At 47.0% G+C, this 21,757-nt stretch overlaps 2 protein-coding genes across 5 annotated transcripts; both read right to left on the bottom strand.

Annotated features, from left to right (window-relative positions):
- Positions 1–3,393: 3,393 nt before the first annotated feature.
- Positions 3,394–4,616, bottom strand: LOC119100226 (uncharacterized protein K02A2.6). Its single transcript, XM_037223336.1, has 2 exons — positions 4,116–4,616; positions 3,394–3,702 (listed from the first exon to the last, which is right to left on the bottom strand). Exons 1-2 carry the CDS (start codon positions 4,614–4,616, stop codon positions 3,394–3,396), a joined length of 810 nt encoding a protein of 269 aa, XP_037079231.1.
- A 9,401-nt stretch (positions 4,617–14,017) lies between these two features.
- Positions 14,018–20,144, bottom strand: LOC119101616 (mediator of RNA polymerase II transcription subunit 22). 4 transcript variants are annotated; one of them, XM_037224998.1, is made up of 4 exons: positions 19,830–20,144; positions 15,637–15,747; positions 15,253–15,353; positions 14,018–14,924 (listed from the first exon to the last, which is right to left on the bottom strand). In XM_037224998.1, exons 2-4 carry the CDS (start codon positions 15,743–15,745, stop codon positions 14,706–14,708), a joined length of 429 nt encoding a protein of 142 aa, XP_037080893.1. In that variant the 5' UTR covers positions 15,746–15,747; positions 19,830–20,144; the 3' UTR covers positions 14,018–14,705. The 4 variants fall into 4 exon arrangements, with proteins under 4 accessions (XP_037080893.1, XP_037080892.1, XP_037080891.1 ...); XM_037224997.1 differs by lacking the exon at positions 19,830–20,144 and adding an exon at positions 16,411–16,565; XM_037224996.1 differs by lacking the exon at positions 19,830–20,144 and adding an exon at positions 16,337–16,429.
- Positions 20,145–21,757: the final 1,613 nt, after the last annotated feature.

Here is a 21,757-nt window from a genome sequence, read left to right as displayed (position 1 = left end):
AATTTCATAACCATAGCTTAATCGGAAGTGACGTAAAGGGGCATTTGAGAATGGAGGATGAATCTACCGCATCGACTTTCCGGGCGAGAATAAATTCACCGCCGATAGGGATAAAATCACCACCATTGTTTTAAATCTTAAAATCGGACACCAGCAGAACACAAAATTCGCGCACAATGATTACCTCTAGCGGTTCCCCCCCCCCCCCCAGAAAAAAAAATCATTTTACGATTCCAGCCGCTCATGGGGGTCAATTGTCGAATGACGTGCCTTTTCTTGCGCAATACACCTCCGAAAATGGTTTTGAATTGGCCTATTGGTCAGCAACAATGATTTTCCAAATGCTGCTTAAAAATCGTATGAGGCGATCAGGGTCATATTTCTGGAAGTTAACTCACTATGTTACGGAAATGGCATTGTGTGAGAAGACGTAGGGCACGACAATACACTCACAGGTTTTGTTGTCGTGGACTTCACATTCTGACATTAGCCAGCACTGTTGGAGCACTTTTAACGTGTTGTACTGGTTGTTCGAATATTATAAAGCGAGGCATCTCGCATTTGCAGTCATGTTCCCTACAAAACATAGCGTTTTACATTGTATTTTGATTTAAGCTATTTGCGTCACTCCATCTTGTAAAGAAGCCGGGTAATACGCTTGAGCACACCTTATTATTACATATCAAAATATGCCATGCAACTCTAAAAATGCGTTGATTTCCACTTGCCGTCAGTAATTTGCTACAAATTTTGGCGGGCTGCAAGAAGAGGGCTGTGAAAAGTAATTGGCATATCAACAGCTTAAGCTAGCTGGGGTCGAGTTGTCAGGGTACCACAAACAGGCCGAGTTTCGACATTCAAGTGCGAAAATAAAACATAGCAAAACCTGCAGAAAATTATTAGGCTACTAGAGGAGCTTACTTTTTTGTTTTCTTTTCTATAGTGCTGTACTTTTGAATGTTGCACATAGCAATCGGTTGATCAAAGAGACACGTGTTCAAAGTATTTCATCTGAAGTGTTTAAACACCTTAATAAGTCATGGGACTCCGACGTGTAGTGTTTTTTTTAAGCAGGGACCTAGAATCGCTTTCGAACTAGGATGGGAGTGAAAAACTCCATCGCAAAAAGACCGTGCGGGAGTGAAAAAGTCAATTCTCAAAGATGGAGCTTATAGGCTCGTGACTGATGCTTCAGCAAACAAAGACATCTATTTCAAGTTGGCGTGGACGTATATCAGGAACCTGACAAAACGATTTCGTTTTGTTTCAGGAAAAGCCCTCGGGGGGGGGTCAATTTGCCCCCCACCCCCCACCCGAGCGCGTGTTAATGTATTCTGTTTCACTTTAATGGCCTAAGATGTTAACAAAAACGAAATCGTTTTGTCAGGTTCCTGATTATACGTCCACGCCAACTTGAAATAGATGTCTTTGTTTGCTGAAGCATCAGTCACGAGCCTATAAGCTCCATCTTTTGAGAATTGACTTTTTCACTCCCGCACGGTCTTTTTGCGATGGAGTTTTTCACTCCCATCCTAGTTCGAAAGCGATTCTAGGTCCCTGCTTAAAAAAAACACTACACGTCGGAGTCCCATGAACTTATTAAGGTGTTAAACACTTCAGATGAAATACTTGGAACACGTGTCTCTTTGATCAACCGATTGCTATGTGCAACATTCAAAAGTACCAGCACTATAGAAAAGAAAACAAAAAAGTAAGCTCCTCTAGTAGCCTAATAATTTTCTGCAGGTTTTGCTATGTTTTATTTTCGCACTTGAATGTCGAAACTCGGCCTGTTTGTGGTACCCTGACAACTCGACCCCAGCTAGCTTAAGCTGTTGATATGCCAATTACTTTTCACAGCCCTCTTCTTGCAGCCCGCCAAAATTTGTAGCAAATTACTGACGGCAAGTGGAAATCAACGCATTTTTAGAGTTGCATGGCATATTTTGATATGTAATAATAAGGTGTGCTCAAGCGTATTACCCGGCTTCTTTACAAGATGGAGTGACGCAAATAGCTTAAATCAAAATACAATGTAAAACGCTATGTTTTGTAGGGAACATGACTGCAAATGCGAGATGCCTCGCTTTATAATATTCGAACAACCAGTACAACACGTTAAAAGTGCTCCAACAGTGCTGGCTAATGTCAGAATGTGAAGTCCACGACAACAAAACCTGTGAGTGTATTGTCGTGCCCTACGTCTTCTCACACAATGCCATTTCCGTAACATAGTGAGTTAACTTCCAGAAATATGACCCTGATCGCCTCATACGATTTTTAAGCAGCATTTGGAAAATCATTGTTGCTGACCAATAGGCCAATTCAAAACCATTTTCGGAGGTGTATTGCGCAAGAAAAGGCACGTCATTCGACAATTGACCCCCATGAGCGGCTGGAATCGTAAAATGATTTTTTTTTTCTGGGGGGGGGGGGAACCGCTAGAGGTAATCATTGTGCGCGAATTTTGTGTTCTGCTGGTGTCCGATTTTAAGATTTAAAACAATGGTGGTGATTTTATCCCTATCGGCGGTGAATTTATTCTCGCCCGGAAAGTCGATGCGGTAGATTCATCCTCCATTCTCAAATGCCCCTTTACGTCACTTCCGATTAAGCTATGGTTATGAAATTTGCGGAGGTACTAGTTCGATCCAGTATGAAGGCAAAATTTGTGGACCGAAATCAGCACGCTGACATGATGTTTTATCTCCGTTCATGCGTGTACAGGTTACTGTTTGAACCTTGATTTAAGTTAGCACGGGAAGAATACTGGTCAACGAATCTTTTTGTGGTAAAACATAGATAATGCGCAGCGTCGAAAGGAGTCTGAACTTTTTAAACTTTTCAAACAGTTCAATTTTGGACCGAGCTACAGCCAAAAACTGACTTTCGCGTAGCGCTATGGGAAAACGCTTCTTCCGCGTTATGCCTACTAACAAAGCCCGAGGGCTCACGACCGGCGCTCCGATATGCACATTATTGGTTGCAATGTACTCGGCAAAGTGTAACGAGAGCGGTGTTTCATGTTGATATTATTTCATTGGAGAGGGGCGACCGGCCCAAGATAGTTACCAGCGCCAGACATGCGGTGTGATCTTGAAGTTTCGTGCAGATGGGACCCCGCAGCGTAATAAGGTTGGCTTGTTGTTGTTTCGTTCCCTTCTTAAATCACTCTCATATCAATAACGGGCGCAGGTCAAGCCGGTCTATATTCAGAACTGAACACAAGGGAAGAGAGCGTCGTATCGAACAGACAGTAAACGGGCGGGAACAGAATACACATTTGGCGACGGTGAGACATAACCAGTTCTTGAAACACTGTCATGAATACGTGATAAGCAAACACTAAATTAATCACGCAACATCCCCCTCCTTTAAGTCTGAGAGCTTACTTTACAAGTTCATCTTAGTGAGGGGGTCGAACAGGTCTCCCAGATCGGGTACACTGGGTAATGTCGGCTGACACCGCAGCCGGCACGGCTCTAGTCTCTCGTGGGACCCGAGTCGGGACTGGGGCCGCGATCGGGGCTTCTTCAGCTGTCGGCTGATGACACCGAGGCTCGATGGCTGGGACGCCCGGAGGAACTGGCGATTTCTCCCGAGGACGACTCCGTCTTCGTTCTCGAATTGGTATCTCGGGGGCTTCACCACGCTCGTGACCACGGCCTTTTTCCAGGTCTGGTTCGTCTTGCCGTCGATGGGCTGCACCCGGACGCAATCACCCACGTTGAGGGGCTTCAAGACTCTTCTTCCTGTGTTTCTCTCTTTCGTTGCAGCCTTTTTGGCTTCGAGCTGTTCCCTCTGGTTTTTGTTGAGGTGAGGTTGCAGCAACGCGCCGCACGTCGGGACCACGGTTCTGGTCCGGCGGCTCATGAGTCGCTGAGCCGGGCTCGTATCCATCCCCTCTTGGGGTGTGTTCCGTAAGTTGAGAAGTCCCAGGTACGGGTCCTCTCCCGCTGCTCGGGCTCTCTTCATGAGGCGCTTTACAGTCTTCACATCTGCCTCTGCTGCACCGTTGCCCTTGCTGTTGCCGGGGCTCGACGGCTGATGCTCAGCCAGGACTTTGCGAAGCTAGCGAAGTGGCTGCTCCAGAACTGCGGACCGTTGTCACTGACGACGATGTCCGGGATGCCGTGTCTGGCGAAATGTCCTTTCAGTTTGCTGACCACAGCCTGTGACGTTGTTTCCTGCAGGTAGTCCACTTCCACGACTTGGCTAGAGTAGTCCACGGTGACAAGGTAATTTCGGCCTTCGACGTGGAAGAGATCTGTGCCCACCTTCTCCCAGGGGCGTTCTGGTACAGCATGAGCGAAGATGGGCTCTGGTGCTTGACCAGATGGACTTAAAGCACAGGTGTCACACACCGCCAGGTACTCTCGTATGTCGTTCGACATCCCTGGCCAGAAGATGAAATCTCTGGCTCTTCTGAGGCAGGAGTTGATGCCAGAGTGCCCCGCATGCAGTTTGACCAACATCTCCTTTCTCATTGTCTTGGGGATGACCACTCGGTCTCCTCTCACGATGATGCCATCATGGACAGACAGCTCGTCCCTGCAGTTGAAGTAGGGCACGACGGCTTCTGGTAGGCCGTTTTTCTCTGCTGGCCAGCCGACCATGATTGTTTCTCTCAGTTTTTGCAGTGCGCCGTCTCTGTCGGTCGCTCCCCGGATCTCATCCAGCCGCTCCTGGTTGAATGGTGCCGCGTACACCGCGTGGACTGGCGCGTTTTCTTGTCCAGCGGCGCTCGGCGGTGTTCAGGATATTGCGTCAGCAGCTGGGATCTCCGTTCCGGGCTTGAAGATCAGCTGGTAGTCGCACTTCTGCGTGTTCAGCAATATGTTCTGTAGTCTTTTTGGTGCCTTGGCCAGGGGCTTCATCCTGTTGCTGACGAGCGGCTTGTGGTCTGTTACCACCGTGACGGGACGTCCGTACGCGTAGTGGTGGAATTTCTCCAGACCGAACTTCACCACCAGCATCTCCTTTTCGATTTGGGCGTAGTCACGCTCTGCTGGGGAGAGAGTACGGCTGGCGAACGCCACCGACCTGCCCTCTTGAATCATCACAGACCCCGGTGCATACTCTAAGCCGTCGTTTTCCAGGACCAGGTCTTTGTTCGGGTCGTAGTAGGCCAGCTTCACGTTCGCCTCGATCATCTTCTTGGTTTCCTGGAACGCTTTTTCATGGTGCTCGCTCCACGTCCATGGCACTTCCTTCTTCAGCAGGTTCTGCAGCGGATGAAGCACCGTGGTCACGTGAGGGAGGTACCGTGACAAGTAGTTCACCATGCCCAGGTATCTCCTGAGTTCGTTGAGGTTCTCTGGGGCAGACAGGCTCGTGATGGCCCTTACTTTTTCTGGATCTGACTGCAGACCATCTTCAGTGACCAGGTGTCCCATGAACACCATGGACTTCTCCCTGAACTTGCTCTTCTCTTTGTTGAGCTGGATCCCCTTCTCTCGGCATCTTTCCAGGAACTTTTTCAGGTTGGTGTCGTGCTCCTCTTGGTTCTTGCCGTTGATGATGACGTCATCAGCCACGCAGACGACTCCCTTGGCGCCTTCCAGTGCTTTTTGGAGCTTCTTCTGGAAGATCTCTGCTGATACAGAGAATCCAAATGGTAGACGAAGCCATCTGTACCTGCCGAAACACGCTTGGAAGGTGGTCAGCAGGCTGGACTCCTTGTCCATCTGGACGTGCCAGTACCCTGACTTGAGGTCCATCTTGGAGAACATCCGGGACTGGCCCAGCTCATGAAGTGTGTCCTCCAGCACTGGCAGAGTGGTGTGCTCCATTTGAAGTGCTTTGTTCAGCTCCTGTGGGTCGATGCGGATTTTCAGGCTACCATCTTTCTTCTCAGTGACAGCCATTTGGCTCACCCATGGAGTTGGTTGCTCAACCCTCACACAGAGATGGGGACCCTCCATGTTGGCATGACCACAGGCTGCACACCAGGTCTCATTTTCAGGTGATGTGGTCCTTCTAGCATTCCGATGTCTCCCTTCAGGACATCGCTGAAGTCATCCTCCACTTTCAGGTTGTTGCCCTGAACGAAGTTGTCGGTTTGAACATTGATCAAGTTCATCTGCTGGCTCGCTCTCAGGCCAAGCAGTGGGGTCAGGTTTCCTTCATACACTAGGAACTCGACAGAGTACGGTCGTCCGTTCCTGGGGTTTTTAACAACCCTCCTGCACACCTTCCGGCTTGAAGTCGCCTTGGTCCCATGTGCGGAGCATATTGTTGGTGGATGGATGTGGCGCACTTCTTGGGCAGCAGGTTGACGCTGGATCCTGTGTCAATCTGGAACCTTACTTCTTCTCCATCAACCATCATGAGACACTTCACGTCTTTGCCCTTGGCCTCCCTTTCCACCTCCATCATGTTGACTCACTCAGGCCCTTCTCTCTCTTGCATCTGGTGCACTATGTGCTGCGGAGTAAAGCACTTTGATGCATAGTGGTTTTCAGGCCACATTTTGAGCATGTCTTCCCAAAGGCAGGGCACAGTCCTTTCTTCATTGGGAGTTGTCCACCACAGAACTTGCACGATCTCACTTCCATGCCTTGGTTTCTCGGGTTTTGCCTTCTGACGTCACCTTTTCTCTCTCTGCCGGTGACTTTGTTGATAACCTCACTTGGCCTCATGGGTCCGTTCTGGGCCTGTGCACTTTCTGCGGCTTTGCATATATCGATGCATTTGTCCAAGGTGAGGTTCCTGCATTTCAGCAGCTCTGTCTGCACCTTTGAGTCGCTGATACCCAACACAATCCTGTCCATAATGATGGAAGGTAGACAGCTGTCACGGAACCCACAAGTTTTCACCAGTGTTCTCAGCTCTGAGAGAAAACTGTCCATTGTCTCTCCTTCAGCCTGCTTTCTGCTGTGGAATATAAATCGTTCATAGGTTTCATTGACTTCGCCCACACAGAAACTCTCCATCTTGTCCATAATTTCTTTCACTGTTATGTCATCTTCCACTTATTCAAACTGGAACCCATTGTAGGTTTTGAGGGCATCATCCGCCAACAGGTTCAGCAGGAGTGCTACCTGCACCTCTTTGCCTAGGCTATCAAAACCTGAGAGGATAGTATATGAGGACCATCTTTGCTTGAAAATCTTCCAGTTTTCTACCGCATTGCCTGCCAGTGAGAATGGCCGAGGAGGGCGAATGCCTGGAATAGCTACGGGTCTTCGGTTTTCAGTTTCATCAATTGACATTTTTCAGTCCAGTTCAAGGCTGCGCCACGTTTGTCTCAAATTCTTGGGACGTTCGCTGACCAGTGGGAAGATTATCTCACAGACCGCTATTTATTCTATAGCGCTACAAGAACCACTTTCGATCAGTCCCGCGGCTGCCACCATGTTTCGGTCCCTTCTTAAATCACTCTCATATCAATAACGGGCGAAGGTCAACCCGGTCTATATTCAGAACTGACCACAAGGGAAGAGAGCGTTGTATCGAACAGACAGCACGTCTGTCAATCTAGCAGCAGATTGATATCCCATTGCCAGTTGGATATTCTGGGGCGTCACGATCGCTTCCAAATTTGATGTGCATGACCTTCTTGACACGCTGATTCCGAAAATTGCTGCCTTTGGGGTGGAATTTTGCGTAATTTTCGAGTTATACGCCGCGTAACATCTCAATGTGATATTGCGGAGCGTCTCGACTGCCTCCAAATTTAGTGTGCAGGGCCTTCTTAACACGCTGATTCCAAAATCTGCGTCTCCACCACGGTCAGGAGCAGCGGGCTGATGTGGCCGGCCAGCCAACAACATGGGCATGGCGTACACAAGTAGCATGCGCTGCTCCACCTGCGTCACCAGCGTCCTTGGGAGATAAGACAGACGGTGACATCACCCAAATCTTCATGCTCCAGCAGTGAGGCACGATTGGTTTGATCACCAGCGACATCTTGTCAGTTTTTTGGTCAGGATAAACAATGCCCGTGACTGCGTCGGACTATCACTCAACCACCTTAAAGATCAGAAAAGAAACAAAGCTGAAAGGGATGCCACTAGGTGATATCACCAAGTCAATGATATCGCATACCACACGGTTATCACTCACATGTCGCGAACTGACCTTCTCCAGTGAACTGATACGGACAGGCCCAAAGTCGAATTCCAGGACACATATTCCAAAGCGCAACTGAGGTGTCACACGTGGTATAACTCGGAAGTTACGCAAAATCCCACCCTAAAGACAGTGATTTTCGAAATCAGCGTGTTGAGAAGGCCTTGCACATCAAAATTGGACACAATCGAGACGCCCCGCAATATTACATTGGGATGTTACACGGCGTATAACTCGGAAATTACGGAAAATTCCACCCTAAAGACAGTGATTTTCGGAAACAGCGTGTTGAGAAGGCCCTACACACCAAATTTCGAGGCAATCGAGACGCCCCGCAATATCACATTGGGATGTGACGCGGCGTATAATTCGAAAATTACAATATCATTAAATTACGCAAGATCCAACTGTTGTGTTACGCGGCTTATAACTCGAAAATTACGCAAAATTTCACCCCAAAGGCAGTGATTTCCGGAATCAACGTGTTGAGAAGGCCCTGCACACCGAATTTGGACGCAATCGAGACGTCCCGCAATATCAAATTGGGATGTTACGCGGTGTATAACTCGGAAATTACAGAAAATTCCACCCCAAAGGTACTGATTTTCGGAATCGGCGTGTTGAGAAGGCCCTGCACACCAAATTTGGAGGCAATCGAGACGCCCCGCAATATCACATTGGGATGTTACGCGGCGTATAACTCGAAAATTACGTAAAATTCCACCCCAAAGGCAGTAATTTTCGGAATCAGCGTGTTGAGAAGGCCCTGCACACCAAATTTCAAGGCATTCGAGAAGCCCCGCAGTATCCAACTGTTGTGTCACGCGGCGTATAACTCGAAAATTACGCAAAATTCCACCCCGAAGACAGTGATTTTCGGAACCAGCGTGTTGAGAAGGCCCTGCACACCCAATTTCAAGGCAATCGAGACGCCCCGCAATATCACATTGTGATGTTACGCAGCGTATAACTCGAAAATTACGCAAAATTCCGCCCCAAAGACGTTGATTTTCGGAATCAGCGTGTTCAGAACGCCCTGCATACCAAATTTAGAGGCAATCGAGACGCCCCGCAATATCCCATTGGGATGTTACGCGGCGTATAACTCGAAAATTACGCAAAATTCCACCCCAAGGGCAGTGATTTTCGGAATCAGGGTGTTGAGGAGGCCCTGCACACCAAATTTCAAGGCAATCGAGACGCCCCGCAATATCCAACTAGCGACTGGATATCAATCTGCTGCTAGATTGACAGACGTACTGGCAAATGAATATCAATCTGCCGCGAGATTGACGGACGTGCAGACAGTACACGGGCGGGAACAGAATAGACACATGTGGCGACGGTGAGACATAACCAGTTCTTAAAACACTGCCATGAATACGTGATAAGCAAGCACTAAATTAATCACGTAGCAGTTGTAAACATAACTAATCTGATAGGTACGTTCAGTGGCATCCATTTGCCACCATTGTTGATACAATGTCATCTCACATACTGGCCCAGACAAGGGAGAGGGTATGGGGAACGGGCACAACAGGCATGTGGCCCCTTCGGTCTCTCGGGATCCGGTGGGTCCCTCGGGGTTGAAAATCATTGCAGGGCTCAGAGGGCCTAGGGACTGGTCGGGGGGTCTCCTGCCCGAAAGGCCGGGATCCTTTGATGTCAATCAGAGGGCCTCTGGCGGTGAAAGGGCCCCCCCCCCCGTGAAAACTCCCCCACTTCGGTCGAGATCACCAACAATCGACCCTATGTCGGACTGAGGCCCATTTTCCAGGCATGGACAAGGTCTGGGGCCACGAATGACATTCAGAAGACCTCACAAGTCGCTTTGGTCGGAGTTCCCTTGTCGGACAGGAAGCCCTCTGATCACAGTGCATACATAATACATTATGTGCTGCTCGAGCCGGCCAGAGGCCCATTTGGTACCTATCACAGCCCAACACAGGCTTTCGCCTTTGGTTCGGGGCCTCTGAGAACGACAGAAGATTGACAGCAGTAAAAGGGTACATAAGTCAATGTGAAAGAAGAAGGGCTCCAATTCTGACAGGAGGCCTCAGTAACGAACGGGCGCCTTCTACCCAGCTTCGACCATTGGCTCGTTAAGTGGAACTGAGTCCCCCATGCAAATTATTGGACCCGCTGTGCCCGTAAGTGATCTTTTTGCGTCTGTGAGAGCCCCTATGTCGATCCAGCTGCAGCTGCTCCGGTCAGAAGATAGCCTGCGTTGAGGAGGGCACTGGTATACGATACATTCCTTAGGGTCTCCGTGTGGACCAACGAGCCCAATCCTGATGTCGCGAGTAGTAGATGGTAGCTGGTGAATACGTTGGGCTGAGATGAAAAGGTTCTTTAGCCACTGACCGTGAAAGGTAATGCCCTCCACCCTGGTGTGCTGCCAATCACTAGTGTAGTAGTGTGCCATGCACCAGTATATCTGTCTAGTATATCTAGTGTATCTTTACCTACCATCCTAGTGTAATACCCACGCCCTCCCGCGCCCGCATATCTGAGGGTCTCTTAAATTTGCAATAGCCATTCACGTTCCCTAAAAGCGCGAGCGCTGATAAAGCTGGATTATCAGGTGAAGAAAATTAGGTAAATTCCGGTAAACTTTTGAGGATTTTCATCAGGAGCCTTTCTCACGCTATGTCCTCCTTTTTCAGCTTACCAAGCCTGTCCTCTACACCACTACATTATTCTCCAACGCCTTTCTTCCTCTCCTCGACTCTTCCTCAAAACATTCCTTCTTCTTTATAGTTCCACACAACCCCAAGCCTCGTTTTGTTTTCTAAAATTTTCCGAAAACCCGACACCTGTTTCCATTATGTATTTCTCGATGTCACCTTCTTTAAGACATAACGTAGATGCACATCAAAGCATAGTGCACTATGCGCCACGGCATTTATGAGTAATTCAATGTTTCACATGGAATGTCACATAGCCCGTGCCGGCAATAAAATACACTTAAACGACCACAGACAAGTTGCATCTCTGAGCTTGCTGTAGACGGTCCAACACATTTTTCTGAACAGGAAACATGTCAAAAAAACACGACCTGGCGGAGGAGACCGCTATACCATGCCAAATTTCCCGGCTTCGCACCTGAGACAAATGGGCGGTTAAAAAGCACAGCTGCTGCTCTGCGACGGTTCTTGACGCGCAGCAAGGGAGTCAGTGCCGTCGCAATGACTTGGCTACAGAGCATCAACGCTGGATACCCAGTGGGGTTCCCCAGTTTAAGATCAGTTAGTTGTCCGAAAGAGGCGGCACCTGCAACACCTCGTCCGGTTATGCATGTAGGCAGCCCCAACCAGGTTTTGGAATTTGCAGTCCGTAGGAATTCTAAGATTTGCCATGTAAAGATCTGACAAGATTTAAGCAGTCCTTAATCGTGATACTACGAAGGTGACGATGATGCGCCGAACACGGTGAAACTACGTCGGAGCTGGTGACATGGTGCTGTTACTGACGATACCGCACCGGATCTGTAGGTACGATGCCAGCCGGCCACGACGGAGCCCATGAACGGAGGTGCCCGAGCACCTGAAAAACATTCAAATGCATCTGAAATTCTAAAAGTGAAAACAAGAAGCCGTAACATAACGGCACGCTCGGCAGACAAAGCTGTGGTAAACTTTAGTTTATTTTTGTTGAGCCTGGGAAACTCCTTCCACTGTCTACGCCATAAATTATTTCTGAGCTTAAAATGATCTTTAAAAGGATGGCTTGGCCCGTCCATGACATACGACGAAAAAAGTTTTGATAAGCCCCAGTTTTGCTCACTTCGCTAATCGTGAGAATATTGGGGTGACACAAAATGTTGGTAAAGCCATGGTAGCTTGTACCGTCGTGGCAAACACGAGATCCTCGACCATAGTTTGACTTGTCCTCCAGCCAGGGCCGTTCACACCACACGAGACTACCTACATTAGGTTACCATGGGACGTCACATGAGGCGAAATTCGTGTTACCAGAGAAACGGAACACGTGACCGGAGAAACGGAACACGTGACCGGAGAAGCGAAACCATTGCATCAGATAAACTGACCTGACCTGGCATGACCTTAACCTGAACTGATCTTACCTTAATTGACATGACCTAAGCCTGAGTTGATATGACCTTAGCCTGAGCTGACATGACCTTAGCCTGAGCTGACATGACCTTAGCCTGACCTGACATGATCTTAGCCTGAGCTGACATGACAGCCTGATCTGGCATGACCTTAGCCTGAACTAGCATGACTTAAGCCTGAACTGACAAGACCTCAGCCTGGACTGATATGTCCTTAGCCTGACCTAACATGACCTTAGCCTGAACTGGAAAGACTTCAGCATGAACTGACATGATCTTGGCTTAAACTGACATGATCTCAGCCTCAACTGACACGACTGTTCAAAATTCTAGTTTTATGGTATGATCCTAAGGAAAAGGAAACGTTCGAACGTTTCACAGAGTAACACAGCTCTACGGCAAATATTGCTGGCATACCTGTCTGATTTTGGTTTGAAAATAGCTGTTAAAGTTGCCCTGAAATCACTGAAGACTTCGATTATTTCTAAGGTAATCTGCAATGTCTGTAACATCGTCAAGCATGTCATAATGTCACATCAAGGGTTGGGTGAAGTTGCCCGAGATAACCACTGTTTGAATTTTTGATTAGACGGTTAGATTCTTAGATATCAAAGCCACAACGTACTGTTGGCGCCGGAACGTTAAGGGCTCCGTATTTCGGAGATGAATTTCGAACGAACCACCTGGTATGAACTCACTTTTTCCCATTCTGAGTTTCAGACCGCGCGACATTTTTTTGGTTAACTTTCTTAGCATGAAGCAAAACTTAATGCAACGTTCCTTCCACTCATCATGATAGTAACAGCGCCGAAAAATCGATTGTAGATAAAGGCCACCGTGGCGTATGCTCTGACGTGAGAGATATAGCAATGACGTTCTCCTCGCTCCAAAGCTAGATACCGGAGGCAACGGGACGGGATGGAACACACGAAACAGCAGAACCACATGTAGTGCACGACAGATGGCCGGCCAGGACAGACGACACAGGACTTGAGCGGGAGCAGAAATCCCAGGATTGAGCACAGAGGGCAAAAAGCGGAGTGCAGGCGAGGCGGCCAGAATGAAAAACAGAAAACAGATAAACACAAAACCCTCACCAGTGTTTCACCCACCAGCTGGCATTTCCAATGTCAAGAATCATAATCTTAGGGTTTCCAATACGTGTAGCCTTTCTCATAAATATTTGTTACAAACCTTTCATATTTCGCTATGAATAGTTTATCGTTTATAAAGCACACATTACAAATGCTTCATAAAACCAGCGCGCGTCGTAGAATCGAAGTTTTAAAACCCGATGCCGTGTGTATTTTGTTGCCGCCAGTCAGTAGTCCTTACAAGGCGACACATCCTCGAGAATATTTAGTATGAGTTATGATTAAGAGGGGAGCGGTGTTTAGCAACGATTTACACTAAGCACCGCGACGTACGGTACGCATTGATACTAACAAGCGCAGTCTGGACTCCAAAGGCTCAAGCAGCGGAAGTGAGTTTTTTTTAGAGGAACGTGAAGTTCTTGCTGCTAGATGGAAGAAGACCTTCACCATTTTGGGATCCTAATTTCCACTTGAATACAAGTTGCTCATAGGACGCAACAAGGTCGGTCAGCCCGTGGCCAGTGGGGAGCGTGGGGAAGCGTTTGGGAGACGTGCCGGGAGACACTTTTGAGCTTAATTTACAAAAGGGCGATATCTACTCGATGAGTATATTCGTATATCCTGGCCTATAGGGCCCTGGGCAAAATATTGTCGCCTGGGTAGTGCGGGGGGTGGGATGCTAGTCTTGAGCTGTAGTGGTTAGCATCAGACATGGGTTTGACCCAATTCTTTTAATCAGCTTCTGGCAGGAGCGCTCCTTCTCCAGACTAAGAAAGGATTTATACATGTGTATTCAAATCCTCACCAGACATCCATGACCGCGAACACCGTTTAACATGTGATGCCAGTGGGGAATTATACACTCTCACCTACTGTACCGCACATCGACCAGCCTAGCCTAGCCAATCCTGAGTAGACCAGCAAACAGAGACCTCCCGCGTTGGTGGATCGGCCGAGTGATCACTACAGACGCACACCTCCCTCCTTTGGACAAGCTACTCAATCGCTACGGTCGCCTAAGGGCCTGCCCAAACACGGGTCCGGGTGGAAGCACGGCAACAGCGCGGCAGGCGCCGACTCGCGGCTTCGACGTGATATCGTCTGCGGGCCAGAATATTGATCTGCTTCTAAGGGGGCGTGGACACTGGCGCCTAGCAACGGCCACAAGCGCTGCTTTCAGAGGCGAGCGCCCCAGAGCACAGCGCACGAGCCAACAGGAGCTTAGCGACACTGGTGCCACCCGCACTCCAGTACGCACATGGGCCACGTCACTTCTCTGAAAAATTAACCGTTCGCAAAAAACGTGCCGAGAGCATGCAAATTGCTCCAGGTGGCGCATGCACCAGCATCCCCGGCAAATCCCACCTGGCAGCATCGTACGACTGTAAATGCTGCGCCAGCGTGTCGTAACTGACCAGCAGCCGGAGGCTTGGGCACCAATCGCACCGTTAACTAGTTGGACGCTACTTGTAGACACTAGAGTAGTATTCGTCCTCGAGCTCGTACAGGTCACGCGCCATGTCGTCCTTGAGGTCTGTCAGCTTCTTATCGATTTCCAGCTGCGTGGCGCGCGCCATACGCGAGTTTTCCGTGATGGCCTCGTTGAGCGACGGGAAGTCGTTGAGGATGAGATACTGCTTGATGTCGGAGATGAGCTTCGTCAGCGACTCAGCCGCCCGCACCTGTAACCGGGGGCGCGATCACGCACAGGCACCGCGCGTGGTCAGCAATCGCGCGTCCCTACACAATGACTGAGCTGGTGACGGACGCTAAAGGCACACAGGCTTGACTGATCAGTAAGCCGACATCACGCCGCCTGTAGCGCGCTGCTGAAAACCACATCTGCATATCTCATCAAGTCATGTCCATAATTTTCTTTGCAATCCGGGCAAAAGTGCGTACTGCTTTACGCACGGCGCACAGGCGGCAAGCAGAGCACTCCAGCCCGTGCGTCGCGCTTGGGACCCAGATCGCGACGCTCCCACCTCCAACTGGGAGAGTCGTGCTTACGATGTTGGCCGCCCGGACGTGCATCTCGAACATGTCCTGGCCTGACTGCGTCAGTCGCGTCACCTGCGTCTCGTCCTCGATCTTGCCCAGCTTTATGATCTCTGTGGGCGACGTGATCGGCGATTTGACACAGTCTGCACACCTGCCTCTTGTGGGGAGAGAGGTGGAAATGGGCCATGCTGAGTTAACAAGGGACAATAAAGCATGTGTGATACAATGCTTTCTTGTCACCACCAAAAACATTTCATCATAAAATGAATGGTGACATGATCCGCTGTCATCCCCTGATCCACAAATCATTGCAGCAGCATTTACACCATTTGTTCATTGCCATAGCACAAAAGAACAAACCATGCTCAGTGTGCTCAGTGTGCAAGTGCTTACCAACAAAATTGTCAAGCATTGACTTGATATCATCTTTCAACCTCTTATTGTAGGATTTCAGCAATGCCTCCTTGCTTTGAGGCAATGCCCTTTGCTGTGCTGAAGCCATGTCTGAAAAAAGAAACCATCTTTCAGGTAAGCCATCACGACTGGTACTGAATCTTGTACAGCATGGTTATATGGTCATGTCTTTTACTTTGTGTGCCAGCTTGGTCACTGTCCAGTGTTGGAAAACTTCATGTTTCCTGGTATAATGTATGCCAGGAGATTTTGTACTCCAGGATTGTAACTAGGCAAAATGAAATGTTTTGTAATCCATCATAATGCAACAAGAGCAGCTTTTGGAAAAAAACTCACTTTACTTTTTTTGTGTCAGGACAAAATAAAATCAGAAGGTGCAACAGCTGAGACTTGTTGCTTCCATCAGGAGCCATGTATTGATATCTGCAAAAGCACAAATCTTGCACCCACCACACTAAGATGCCCAATAGCAAGCAGCCTGAATTTCCACATAGGTATATGATAAACCATGTATGGAAATGTGAAAAATAAAGTGTGCGAATGTTGGATGGAATCACTTTTAAACAATAGTGGAAAGTGATAAACGGGTACCAGAATCGCACAAGTCTGTAGGTAAGCAAAGCTCTCACTTCCTATGCCCTACGCAGACCAACTCAAACTTAAACATGACTTAACCTACCATTGACGACGAACCGCATTACTTGCCAAGTATGCGACGAACATTCATAGAACACCGCATGCCCAACCACCTACCGCAGACGGCTGCCTACCCACGCGCCACCACTGTGTCATGGCAACGCAAATAAGAGGATCACTCGCAATTCAGCGTCGGACACGTTTCAACTATTCAGTGGCTTGCGCCAGCTTCCAAGCTAAGGTTGGAGGTTGAACATAGCAAAACTCTCCAACTGGTTTGAATGAATCACCTACTTGTGACTGATTTGTCAAGAGCATAAACATTCTGCTCACGCTCATGCCTTGAACAGATTTGTACACATTTGGAGGGAAGTTGTGTAGAGATGGGCATCACGACTATGAAGGACTTATTTGTACCCATCCAGAACCGCCATGTGGTTGGATGTTCGCCAGTTCCTGGTATCCAGAGTACAAAAATGCTATGGCAGCTGTGGACTGAAACCAAGTTACAGTTGTCATTTAAAAAATACCCCCAAAAATACCCCTAAGCCGAAAAACGCTGATATCAATAGCGCAAAAACTGTTCGGAGACAGCCACCTCACTCCGGAAAAACACGGGACCCCAAAGTAATATGAACCCATAACTTTGGCCCGGCAAATTAAGGAGAGGGGTTTGTTAGGACAAAAAATCAATTAATTGCAACATAAATTATCATTTCGCAATAATATCGGTTAAAGCGCATCAAAAGCAATCAATACCTTGCATTATCCGCCGGAGTCAATGGAGTGACTGACTCCGGTCCTCTTTGGCCGGCCTGCACGGGTCTGTCAAGCATTGTACTTGCGCTGACTCCGTAAATCGGTTAAGAGTGCTGCCTGTTTCCACTGTTCGGGTGGGACGTGCAGGGCCTCGTGTGTTGACCGGGATTGGGAAGGTGGAGGGCATGAATGTTTAGCTGCTTTTAAAACCAGTTAGCTGGTGGAGCGTGAGTAGCGTGACAGTGGTGGAGCGTGAGTGGCGTGATTGTGGTGGAGCATGAGTAGGTGGCCGTCTGTGGCATGTTCATTTGCATTTTTTGTGTACCATTTTTGTCTGGCTGTGCGTGTCGTGCCCAGCCTCCATTCTGGATGGTGTATAAGCCCGGTGTGTAGCCACCCTCCATTTTGGAGAGTGTATAAGCCCGATGCGTAATTACCCTCGGTTTTGGAGGGTGTTTACACAGAGCCTTTCATAAATTGCAAACCAATGTATATGCACATGTGTTTCATATTATGGGAGTATGAGTATTTATATAAGTATGCATGTATATGTATACATATGTAGTCATACTCGTATGTGAGTATGAGTACAAGTAGAGTATAGTGAGAGTATTTCAGAGTATAAGACTGTGTTGTTTCAGTTTGCCATGCTTAATACTGATGTTTCCTTTCATTTAAAGTGTTTTTACATGGATTGCTGTATATGAAAAGTGGCGCCTTTGTTGAGTGCCACCCATTGTACTATTACCTCTCAAAGATAACCTAAATAAAGCTGAAATGACCTGCAGCACTTGGATAATTTTGTACTCCACAATAGAAAATGTGTACTCAGCAACCAGGATTTTTAAAAAATAATTTCCAACAATATCACAGTCTTAAAAGAACATCTTTGCTCTGAATGTATCATATAACTGATGTTGCCAATGGACACAAGGATGCATAGTACCATGACTCCAACTGCTCACCAGCTCACCTCCCTCTTCCTGGTCACCATTGATGACATGCTGGTGGCACCACCATCACAAACCAACAACATTTTGTTACATTGTATAGAATAAGCAAGACCATTGTTACAAGGCTATGAAAATGACATTGGATGCAAAGCAACGTCTTTCAATATGCATGCAAAGCCATTTCATTTATGTCTAGGAAGGGCACAACTTCAAACAAAACATTAAACCATTTCTGTGGTGAAAATAAATGCAGAATTACCTTATCTGACATTAAAATGCACCATCCCAAACAATATCTAGTCACACTGAGATGCTAAATGCCAATGTTCCAAAAAGAAACAATAGCAAGTGACATTGTTCAACCAACTTCACAGCATTGAAATCAGTTAAGCCATCATAGCACACAAAACCACCTGTAAGACATGGTACAGCAGGTTTCAAAATCTTGTTGAGGCAAACACTGGGCAGGAACCACAAAAGATGAGTCCCATATTTTGATGAATCACCTTTTCAATAATAGCACTGCCTACTTATCGCAACATGAATGGAAGTGTTTACACACAGTGACTAGTTAGAGTACATGGGCATGGCAACAAGCAAGACAATTGTTACAAGGCTAGGGAAATACCATATGGAATTAGGGAAATGCCATACCTTGGCCAAAGCCTGCCATCTTGTAGCATACTAAAACAGTGCAAATACATTTGAAATCCAGTCTGCCAAGGTGGCCAGAGGAAAAATTATCTGATCAGATAGAACTGACTGCCCTTGGGTATTTATAATTATGATACCTCAAAAACTCTACATATCATATAATAGCCTCTCATTGGATCAACCATTTTGTAATGCCAGCCTAGTCATTTTTTAACTTAACACAGTAAGTAAAACAGGTACATGCAGGTGAGTCACGCAGTAACACAGATGTAACACAGGGTGTAACAGCTAAATAACAGGCAAGTCATTCTGACTCCAGGCAGGTTCAGACCTGAACTTCAAGTTGGGAATGGACAAAAAGTGAGCCTGTAGTCTTTGTCAGTGAGCTGGTACACCTGATTATGATATTTCCCATATAGCCATACTTGTGACACATGTCATTTCTTCATATTACTGTCAACTTATTACCCAATATAGTTCATTGTATAACTTGCAGGAAAGATACAATATAGCAATGGAACAGAACTGGAATGTGCATCTGGGAATGAAGGGTGAATTATGGCAAAAGGATGGATAATTGTAGGGAAAACACAGAGCTCTAATCAATAAACCACAAAGAAACTATTATTAATGGTGGCAATATTATTACATTTCTTACAGCACAACTTTCATGTTTCCACAAGTACTGAATACAGTATTACATGGTCGCATCCGATGTACACGGTGAGTGTTGCTGGTTACTTGGTAAGAGCTGTGTCAGTAACACTTATATTTCTACTACCAAGTTGTGAATATCCCTCCCATTAAAATTAAACATTATTTTTTGCAGGTTTACCCAGTTCTTTTAGTCTCCCAATGTGTCAAGAAATGAATATTCATGACTCACAGCATTGGGTCAGAAACTATTATAGACCTTAATGACATACAATTTTGTCTGAACATAGCACAAAATTCATAAAATACAGTACAAAATATCATTGCCTGCACCATCTAGCACATTATATAGGCAACAGCAAACCATTTCAAGCTTCAGTTGATGCAACACATCAGCAATAGGGGGAAGCTCTGATCACATCTTCACCCTTGTCATCAATATGAAATGGCTGAATGCCTGGCATTTTGGCAGCTGACATTCAGTGCAGGGAGGTTCATTTCAAATTTTGAACTAACCTGACCAGTGTCTGAAACTTGCTTTCAGCTCTGGGGAGGGAGAACAAAAATTGTATGATCACGGCTTGCGGAGAGAACAAATTATATTCCTAGCAAATTTACACTATGTCCACAGCTGACATTTTGGGACCAATGTGTGGTAGGAGTGACAGCAGATGCCAAGCACAGAAAGACTGACTAGGCTTATTCATAACCGCAAAAATTGCAAATCAGCTCACAATTCTGAAAGTTTCCAGCTGTCTGAAAGATGATCCTTTATGCAAATTACACTAATGTGATATGCATGAACAACTATAACACAATGTATATGAAATGCTGCTGAATGCAACACATGTTCTGCTGGATGTAAGGCATAAAATGTCAAACATAACACATGCTCTGCTGAATATAATTCAAAATATCTGCTGAATGATACATGCTCCTTGCTGTTGCCGAGCATATAAATTACCCAATGACGTCACAAACCTAATCAAGCCGACATTTCCCGGGATCCCACCTTGGCCAACTTAAATAAGACATAAGTAATAGCTTTCGTCCTCGGAAACCTACCGAAACAACAGCTATCTGATACTCGGAAACATAGGCACCTCTTCTGCTTTTGTTTTCGATAAAGGCATTGTGCCTAAGGGTACCAACCACCCTATATTGCGCAGCACGTTTTTCCGACGAGCTCAGGCTTTTCAGGGATCTTGCGAACCAGCTCCACGCAGGAGCATCTCGCAAACTTACCCAGCTAACTCTTTCAGTACTAATGCAGCAGGGAAATTTTGTCCTATGACTCAAATGATTGGTTTCGACAGGTCCTTCCCGACTCGTCTACCAAACGACCAATATAAGAGCCTATTAGCCCGATGATGTAGTGTGCTGCGACATCGGCGCCGGTGCGATGATCTTAACTATCTTAATTTTCAAAGGTTATGATACAATCCATTGCTTTCCGATCACGATGGATGCATTGTGGTATAAAGAGGTCATATACAGCCGCCTTATATGGATAGCTTCGTTCTGAAATGAGACGAAAGTCTCACTTTGCGCACTCTTCAGCCATCAAACATACATTGCATATGTTCACATCCCTCATCCGCCGCAGCCACAGAAATTTCAGCTGTGTAGTAAAGCCTGCAAAATTCGAGTACTTCTGTACTACACCGGCATTGCCTCGCCCTACCGTGCGTAGACGGTGCGGGCAGAATCCGGGTCATCTGTCAATGCGCGTAAGTATGGACGTCATGGTAAATCCATGTCCATGTATGTCCCATGGGTGTCATGGTAATCAATCATGTTGCGTATCACGACATAGGAAAGCGACTTCAAAATTGACTTTAGTGCCCCATCGTCTTGTATTCACTTTCTCCTGTCCACGTTCTGCGCTGCGCCACGTCCCGTGACGGCCAAGCACCGTTGTCGCCCTTTTATATCGCGAGAGTTGTGATGGGTATAGGTGGCGCCACCACACCTCATTTCGTGGTTTTACGACACAAGTATGTACGCATGAAGTATGTAAGCATTGTATGCAAGCAAATTTAAAAAGTTCGTACGCAAAGGTTCGCAAGGAAATATTCTTTTGGTACGGACAACTTATGGAGAATGTTCTTACTGACAAAGCAAGTCAGGACAAAATTCATGCCAAAAAAACGTCGCATGCATTAAGTACGTTCGTAAAAACTCAAGTACGAACATTTCCCAATCGAATAAATTCAGTCTGACAAACAAGCACACCCAAGGGTTCGGAAGCATGATAGGCGAAGGGCGATGGCGATGCGCGGAAAAAACTGACCAGGATGGCGGACAAGGCTTGCATGGCGGGCGCTCTCACACAGATGGACCATCAAGTTATCGCATAATGCACCGGTAGCTCTTATATTGTGCTTACATTTGATTTCCGGACGTGATCTAAGGTATGAATGCGAGTGACTAATTTGTTTTTA

This window comes from Pollicipes pollicipes, unplaced genomic scaffold (assembly GCF_011947565.3).
Source record: "Pollicipes pollicipes isolate AB1234 unplaced genomic scaffold, Ppol_2.1 Scaffold_4881;HRSCAF=5763_pilon_pilon_pilon, whole genome shotgun sequence".
In the NCBI taxonomy this organism is placed as follows: Eukaryota; Metazoa; Arthropoda; class Thecostraca; order Pollicipedomorpha; family Pollicipedidae; genus Pollicipes; species Pollicipes pollicipes.
The sequence above is the reverse complement of the archived record's forward strand: the minus strand, read 5'-3'. Positions and strand labels throughout refer to the sequence as shown.

Coding starts and splice junctions, on each gene's coding strand:
- LOC119100226 (XM_037223336.1), bottom strand. CDS start 4,616: ATGGTCGGCTGGCCAGCAGAGAAAAACGGCCTACCAGAAGCCGTCGTG. Junction 3,703..4,115: donor ACGGCATCCCGGACATCGTC/GTCAGTGACAAC, acceptor GTCCGGGTGCAG/CCCATCGACGGCAAGACGAA.
- LOC119101616 (XM_037224996.1), bottom strand. Junction 15,354..15,636: donor AATGCTTGACAATTTTGTTG/GTAAGCACTTGC, acceptor CGTCGCCCACAG/AGATCATAAAGCTGGGCAAG. Junction 14,925..15,252: donor ACGTCCGGGCGGCCAACATC/GTAAGCACGACT, acceptor CCCCGGTTACAG/GTGCGGGCGGCTGAGTCGCT.